An 8,413-nucleotide genomic window follows, 5' to 3' on the forward strand; every position below is an offset into this window, starting at 1 on the left:
TTGTAGGCAGAGGAGAATCAACCAGGGAGAGGAGAGAAGAACCCCAGGTGCTGGGAAGGGCGGAGTCTGCGGGGGCAGGTGGGGAGACAGGGAGAAGCATGGTTATTTTAGCTACTGTTGCGTGAGAGCTGAGGCACTGACTCTGGTGGGAGTTCTGCTCCCGAAAGTCGCTCTTGAGGTCTGGTTTTGTCAGGAGGCTGGGGGGCTAGGAAAACAGGCATCCGAATGATGTTTCTCTAAAGTTTCTACTTCTTGCTATAGTTTGAGCTTTAGTAAAGCAATCATATCTCATAAAATACCTTTAGGAGTTAAAAATCTATAAGCATTTTCCAAGTTTACTATAAGATACTGTTTGATAATAAGGATTTATGGTGACATGTCATCTGCTTGCGATACTCTTGAATAGCTTCGGTAGAAAAGGCTCTGCATTTAGATCAGGACCTAACTTCTAGGAAGAAAACAATATATTCTTACCAGGGAAGCTCTCACAGACTTCTGACCCTATCCATGATACCTCAGTAAGTGTTTCTTGCCCCTAGAAATCATTTACTTTCTCATGAAGAGAAGCATTCATAAAGAGTGCTAAGCCATGTTGTGCCTCTGGATTTAAACCAACCAACCAAACAAAAAAACTTGTAACCACAGGCACCAATGACCCAGTAAAGGTGATGATTTGGTGACGCAAGGGAGGCCAGATGGTAAAATACCCTGCTGACTGAGGTGAAGGCTCTGTCTTAAATACCAAGGAAACAGTGTGACTAGAAAATTATAAGAATATGAAAATAGCCCACCTTTGATTCTTAAAAAATCTTTTTAGTTTTGCTGCTTGAGAAGATAGAGCGTGATGACTTCTGCAATAAAACGTTGAAGATTACAGATTTCGGGTTGGCAAGAGAATGGCACAGGACTACCAAGATGAGCGCAGCAGGCACCTATGCTTGGATGGCACCGGAAGTCATCAAGTCTTCCTTGTTTTCTAAGGGAAGTGACATCTGGAGGTAAGCACCATGCTTTTTGCTTTTGCAGATGGCTGCAGAAAATGGTTGCTACGTCTCCTTTAAGTGAGTCCCAGAGTTTTGAGTAACTGAGCGTGACAGAGAATACAGGCCTTTTCTTCAGTACACTCACTGGAGGTATCTTCTCTCAAAATCTGTTTCTTTTTTTTATGGTGATTCTATATCTTTATTTATTTATTTATTTATTTATTTATTTATGTTTCAGGAGTAGAACTTAGTGATTCATCACTTATATATATAACACCCAGTGCTCATCACAAGCACCCTCCTTAATGCCCATCCCCCATCTAGCCCCTCCCCCATACACGTCCCTCCATCAACCCTCAGTTTGTTCTCTATCCTTAAGAGACTCTTATGGTGCCTGGGTGGCTCAGTCAGTTAAGTGTCTGCCTTTGGCTCAGATCATGATCCCGGCGTCCTGGATCGTCATGATCAGTGGGAAGCCTGCTTCTCCCTCTCCCTCTCCCTCTCCCTCTCCCCTGGCTTGTGCTTTCTCTCTCTCTCTCTCTTTCTGTCAAATAAATAAACAAAATCTTTAAAAAAAAATGGGGGAGTCTCTTATGGTTTGCTTCCCCCTCTCTCTTTTTTCCCCCTTCCCATGTGTTCATCTGTTCTGTTTCCTAAATTCCACATATGACTGAAATCATCTGGTACTTGTCTCTCTGACTGACTTATTTCACTTAGCGCAATATACTCTAGCTCCATCCACCCCATTGCAAATGGCAAGATTTCGATTTTTTGATGGCTGAATAATATTCTGTTGTGTATATATACCACATCTTCTTTATCCATTCATCAGTTGATGGACATTTGGGCTCTTTCCGCAGTTTGGCTTTGTTGAGAATGCTGCTATAAACATTGGGGTGCACGTACCCCCTTTGAATGTGTATTTTTGTATCCTTTGGGTAAATACCTAGTAGTGCAATTGCTGGATCATAGGGTAGTTCTATTTTTAACTTTTTGAGGAACCTCCATACTGTTTTCCAGAGTGGCTGCACCAGCTTGCATTCCCACCAGCAGGACAAGAGGGTTCCCCTTTCTCTGCATCCTCGCCAACACCTGCTGTTTCCTGTGTTATTAATTTTATCCATTCTGACAGGTGTGAGGTGATATCTCATCATGATTTTGATTTGTATTTCTCTGATGATGAGTGATGTTGGGCATCTCTTCATGTGTCTGTTGGCCATCTGGATGTCTTCTTTGGAAACATGACTGTTCATCTCTTCTGCCCAATTCTTAATTGGATTATTTGTTTTTTGGGTGTTGAGTTTGATAAGTTCTTTATAGTTTTAGACACTAACCCTTTATCAGATACGTCATTTGCAAATATCTCCTCCCCTTCCATAGGCTGCCTTTTAGTTTCGTTGATTGTTTCCACATCTGTTTATTTCTAACTGTTTTGCAAGTACAGTTGTCTGATTTTCAGTAAAAGCAGCTAGTTGGAAGAGGGGAGAGAGTTGCTAAGTTGGTAAAAGTTGACAGCTGAAAACAAAGTAGGTATTCAGAAGAAACAAAGCAGGAGATTCTGTGGCAAGGAGTAGAAACTAGCGGCCACTAGAGCCACCTAGCTGTGGAGCCAAGGGTCTGACACACCTGGGGCATGCATGAATCCGGGGAAGCATACTCGAGCCCTTGGACGTCAGGGTGTGGAAGCGGGGGTGGCCCCCACTCTGAATTGCACATTGCTTTGCTCTAGAATCTCCCTTTATAATGTTCACAGAAGAATAGTTTCATTCCAGAGAGGTTACTTAACTCTGTGCAGTGGACTAGTATTCTGGGATACGGACTGGTGCATTAAGTAGCATGTTCACTGGTCATCTCTCGCCCTTCTTCCTTCTTCCTGTTTATTACAGCACAAAGTAACTCAGACGCTGTCACTGAATTTTTACAGTATCTCCTGAGATTACCGCACTTCCACAGAGTAGGTAACCAAGGCACTGGGACATTAAGACATTTCCTCAGGTTATAAAGCTAGTAAGCAGTTATACTCACATCCCAGGCCTGGGAGCCAGGTTCCTGCAACCACAGCCCTTGCTTATCAGGCTACCTGAGTTCTCAGGAGACCGCTTTATTTATACTGTATCCTACCCCGTTTCGGAGAACAAAAGAAAATGCATTACATTCTGTAAATAGCCCCATCGAAATAGTTCTGTTTTTTCCATGTTTTTTTTCTTTTTTTTAACACATGGGTTTTTAACATAAGACCTCTGCTCTCTAGAAAAATGACCTGTCTTGAATTATTTGTTCGCTGTAATTCCCAAGAAGCAAAGTTATGTTGTTATTGTTTATTTTAGTTTTGTTATGTGCTAAAGAGAATAGCAAGGAAGTGGCTTTGAATTTAGACAGTTTTCAGTTATCTTCAGGATTTTTTTTTGTCCCTTTCTCTGAGGTGATTTTTGTTGATTGATCTATGAGTTAAATTTACTTATTCTTACAATTAAAGTGTCTCTGCTAAGGCACTGTAATGTAGGTAATTTTTAAGAAACTAAACAGGTAATTACCTATGGAAAATACTGGATCCAACTTAATTGCTAATAGTGATAGCATTATATAATTTAAAAGCCCTATATTATATATTCCCCTTTTTTTCAATATAAAACAGTGCTTTGAGATGGCAGAGCAGACATCACTTTTACTTTATAGGTCAGTTAATTCAGGATTGGCTGTTAAGGGCTTTGTGAGTGGAGACGTAGCTAGTAAGTAGTGATACTCCCCAAACTCAAGTCTGCAGCTTCCAGATGCAGCTGCCTTTCACTGGTGCCCTGGTCCTCCACCTGCTCAGGGAAGGAGCCCTGGACCCAGTGCCCTCAGGACTCAAACACCTTCACTTAGAGCTGGTGGAACATCAGCTGGAGGATCCCTGAGGCCCCACTGATTGGGCACATTCTGTCGTTTCTAAATTCTTATTCAGAAAGTTTTCAGTAGATAGCCTAGGATCCAATAGGCACTGATGGAGAGCTTTTTAAATGAGAGGTTATCATATCTGGGATGACCTGAAGCTGGAGTCTAGAGAGTTTCCAGCTCTTTGCAGACCAGGTCTTCAGAGACGGCTTGTTCTATTATAGTCGTGATGCTCCAAGTCCCCATATCTCTTTAGATCAGAAGATAATCAGATGAGACTCAGACATCAATTCCATAGCCAAATTTAAGTGCTTTTTTTGCTGTTATTCTGAGCTGTTCTGCCTTTCCTTTAGGTGTATTTTACTACCTTCTGTCTGCTATCTTTAAAATGATGCTTTAATGTTCTATATAAGCAACAAGCTATGAGAAATGAGAATTAAGTTACTACTCTAAATTTCAAACTTTTTTAAAACTTAAAGCTAATGATGTTTTCAAAATTTAGAAAACTAAATAAGAATGTACTAGTTATGTTAGTAAATTAAAAAAAATAAATATGACTGTTGCTTATATGCCTGTGTGTTTCCATTTAAAATCACATGGAATGTCTGGAGTGAGTGATATTTTATGTATTAACAAAAGATAATTTGTACTTTATGTTTTGAAGAAGATAAAGGGAAACTAAGGTACTAATGGATACAGAGTTACAAAGAAGATGTGTTTTGTCCCACCAGCAGGCACAAGAAGGCCCATGCTGATTTTTTTTGTCCATAGCTATTAAGCAATATGGTAGAAAATATGAAGGGAGAGGCAGAAAGATAAACAGTTTCAAAAAAAAAAACCATTTAAAAATAGTCAGCATTGTTTGATCTAAGTCCTGTGGTGCATAGGATGAGATTTCTGTCAGTGTCCTGACAATCCTCAAGAGGTTTAATTCCAGTGTAAAAAAATGAGATAGAAGGAGAAACATCAAAACCACCACATTAAAGTGTGACCTGGTTCTGGACCTGATTTGATTCAATTATGTACTGCTCCTATACTTTCCTATTCATTAGGTAGTTTTAATTCCTGTCATGAATGCATAACTGATTTCTGGGAAGGTGTGTACTTATATGCGTTTGGGAGGTTCGCTGGAAGAGCCCACTTCCCACCTTGGGATAAGTGGCACTTAAGGGTTTTGTTGGGAGAGAAGATTCTTAATCGGAGCTGGATGAGGGCTCTGACACATTTATCCCACCATTTGTGTCATAAGGAAAGGACATCACTTAACCCATGTGACTTTATGGCAGTTTTGCTTTGCAGCTATGGAGTCCTGCTGTGGGAGCTGCTCACGGGAGAAGTCCCCTACCGTGGCATCGATGGGCTCGCCGTGGCTTATGGGGTAGCAGTCAATAAGCTCACTTTGCCCATTCCATCCACCTGCCCTGAGCCATTTGCCAAGCTCATGAAAGGTCAGTTTCTGTGTGTCTGCGGAGGCAAGGGGATTTGCTCAGGAGAATGTATATTTTTTAACCAAAAGAGTAATTTCTGTGATTCTAATTTTCAAATGCTTTTAAGCAACTATACTATTTAATGAATTAGAAACCTTGTCTTCAATCTAAGGTGTCAGGTAAAGTATTGACAGATTAAGTAACTTTTTAAAAACCAATCTAGTTTTATCAGTGACACGTTTATGTACAAAATTTAACCAACTGGTAATAAAGTTTTCACCAAGTTACACCAGTAGCGCTCAAAGACAGAATTGAATTGGCTTCATTCTGCTATTTTAAGTTCTACCTCATGATCAAAAATGTTTAACAATCTTAACCAGCCCTGTTTTGCCATGACCTTATCTATTTGATGCTTGTCTTTTAAAAATTAACTGACTCCTTTTGCAAGCAGCTCGTTACCTTCCTTCATTATTAGGCCATTTCTTAGAACCTCTCTTGTGGTTATAACCTTTTAGAAACTTTGGTTTTCTTGGGGCGAGTTCGAGAACTCTGTATCTGTAAATCACCTGGCTAGTGCAGCTTAGGCCCCTGAAACAGAGTTCGTGGTAAGGCATGGACCACATAAGATAAACAACAAGAGCCTTACCTAATAGTAAATGTTATGCAGGCCACCAACCTGGTCACTGTGTAAAATAAAATGTTCAAAACCATTATCAGTTGATTTTTAAAATCTTCAGCAGATTTTAAACCCATCTGCATGGGCTGGTAATCTAAACTATGCCAAGAAACAGAATTAATGGGGTTCTTGTTGATTTTAGAGTGCTGGCAACAAGACCCTCACATTCGTCCTTCATTTGCCTTAATTCTTGAACAACTGACAGCTATTGAAGGGACGGTTATGACCGAAATGCCTCAAGAATCTTTTCATTCCATGCAAGATGACTGGAAGCTAGAAATTCAACAAATGTTTGATGAACTGAGAACAAAGGAAAAGGTGAGAGATCTGTATTAATTGCATAATGTACCCACATCTCTGAAGATTATGGAAAACGTGAGTCAAGAACACTATTAGCGTTATTATAAAAGACTTTCAGGTATGAATCTTTATTGATTCTTACCTTCCAGTTTAAACAAAACAAAATGAAACTGTACTCGAGATGTGTAATTAGACCATAAACAACCTTTTATTAAGGGAATTTTCAAAAGTAAAACAAATTAAAAAAAGAGAATAGCAAACTAAACCCTTTGTACAAATTAACCAACTTCAGTAATTGTCAATATTTTGTCATTTTGTTCATCTCCTTTACCCATTATCATCCTTTTTAAAAAATGGAACCTTAAATTAAGTCCTCGACTCATGTCATTTTACCCTTAAGTCTTCAATGTGCATCTCTAACTGTTAAGAATTTTAGAAATAACTTTTTACCATTATTACCTTAGAAAGCAACAGCAATTCCTTGATATCATGTAATATTCTATATTCAAATGTCGCAGTTTGTCTCAAAGGTGTCTTTTTATAGTTTTTGGTTATGTCTTTTAAAGCCCTTTTTTATGCTAGACCACCCCCAACACACACACACAAACACACACACACACACGCACACACACCCTTTTATCTCCAAGGCATTGCTTTGTTGGAGAAAGTGGAAAAGTGTGTAATTTTTTAACTTTTTTTTTTTTTAAGATTTTATTTATTTATTTGAGACAGAGAGAATGAGAGACAGAGATCATGAGAGGGAGGAGGGTCAGAGGGAGAAGCAGACTCCCCGCCGAGCAGGGAGCCCCATGTGGGACTCGATCCTGGGACTCCAGGATCATGACCTGAGCCGAAGGCAGTCGCTTAACCAACTGAGCCACCCAGGCGCCCTGTAATTTTTTAACTTTTCAATATGATGAGTTAAGCTCTGGTTGGTTTGTATATTTTAAGAAGAAGCAAAAAATAAACATGTATGTTAACTGTGCTGGAACTGCATGTATGCCGCCACATGCCAAGTGACATGTGAGAAGTGAAGGCACACGGATTGGAGGGCAGGCGAGTTGGGAAGTGAGTTCAGTCGGCATGGTCTCCCTTAGGTCTAGCCCGACCTCACAGCCCTGAAGGACCCACCATTACAGCATGGCTGGGTGCTACCAGGGCAGTGCTCACTTTTTTAAAGATACTTCCGTAGCACTTGAGCATTTTGATGAATCAAGGTTTATTCTGCTCATCAAGTGTGTAATTGTTCAATAGGTTAAATTCTGTTGTATGTGCAATAAATGTCTCGACAAAGTCCAACATTGCAGGCTTTTGATAACCTTTATGAAGCCATGTAATTGTCCAGGAAGGAATTTTTATGCCTCATACATTTGTGATTCTGAAAGGGTGGAATTCTTTTGAAGAGGGCAGTAATGCTTTGCTAAATAGAGTCCACTCACCGATCCCAATTTACGACACTGAAACATGGTGGAGAATCAGTCCCCCACGTTAAAGTTACTTGGCCTTGTATGGTGTGGCTCTCTGTTACATCTCCAGACTTTTCCACTGACCGTAACACCAAAGGCTTGCAGTCAGCCCAAGTGCAAAGGTCAGGGCAGAAGAGGGAATAACAAGTTGTGGTGTGGATGTATGTGCATAAGCATTTCTTGAGCTAGAACATATAATACTGTGCGCGGTACCAAGACACCATATGCCCACATTCTGTTCTTGAGTAGCTGACACTCACCATTGTCTTGCTGAACTGGAAATTAATACAAGGCATGTCGTAGGTATTCCCCAAAGTGCAAATGGTTTCCTTAAAAATACATATAATTTAAAAATGTGTCTCTGGGAACCTTGGTCTGAGTTTCAAGGTCATGTTTTGTTTTCCCCAGCAAACAAGTGTTGACTGTGTACCGTGGGCTGGGAGCAGTGTTAGAGTCCTGGGATACAAAGATGGATATGACAGTCTGTATCCTTGAGGTCCTTAGAAGGCCAGGCTAGGGATTTGGGATCTTGTTGACAGGTTTTTAAAAGGGGCCGGCTATGTATCTTGGCACCATTTTCCCGCTGGACACTGAAGTCAACCTACTCTCATCCCCTGCCCAATCTTCCTTGATTCTTCTTCTCCTCCTCCTCCTCCTCCTCCTCCTCCTCCTCCTCCTCCTCCTCCT

General features: G+C 40.5%; 1 protein-coding gene across 1 annotated transcript in view; it reads left to right on the forward strand.

Annotated features, from left to right (window-relative positions):
* The window catches only part of MAP3K21 (mitogen-activated protein kinase kinase kinase 21), a 57,896-nt gene that overhangs the window by 16,576 nt on the left and 32,907 nt on the right, over positions 1-8,413 (forward strand). The window contains exons 2-4 of the mRNA XM_035008473.1: positions 818-998; positions 5,157-5,305; positions 6,103-6,278. Coding sequence (XP_034864364.1) covers positions 818-998; positions 5,157-5,305; positions 6,103-6,278 — 506 coding nt within the window. The remainder of the gene's footprint in view (positions 1-817; positions 999-5,156; positions 5,306-6,102; positions 6,279-8,413) is intronic.

The sequence above is a fragment of the Mirounga leonina genome, unplaced genomic scaffold, assembly GCF_011800145.1.
Source record: "Mirounga leonina isolate KUSES-001 unplaced genomic scaffold, KU_Mleo_1.0 Mir_152, whole genome shotgun sequence".
Lineage (NCBI taxonomy): Eukaryota > Metazoa > Chordata > Mammalia > Carnivora > Phocidae > Mirounga > Mirounga leonina.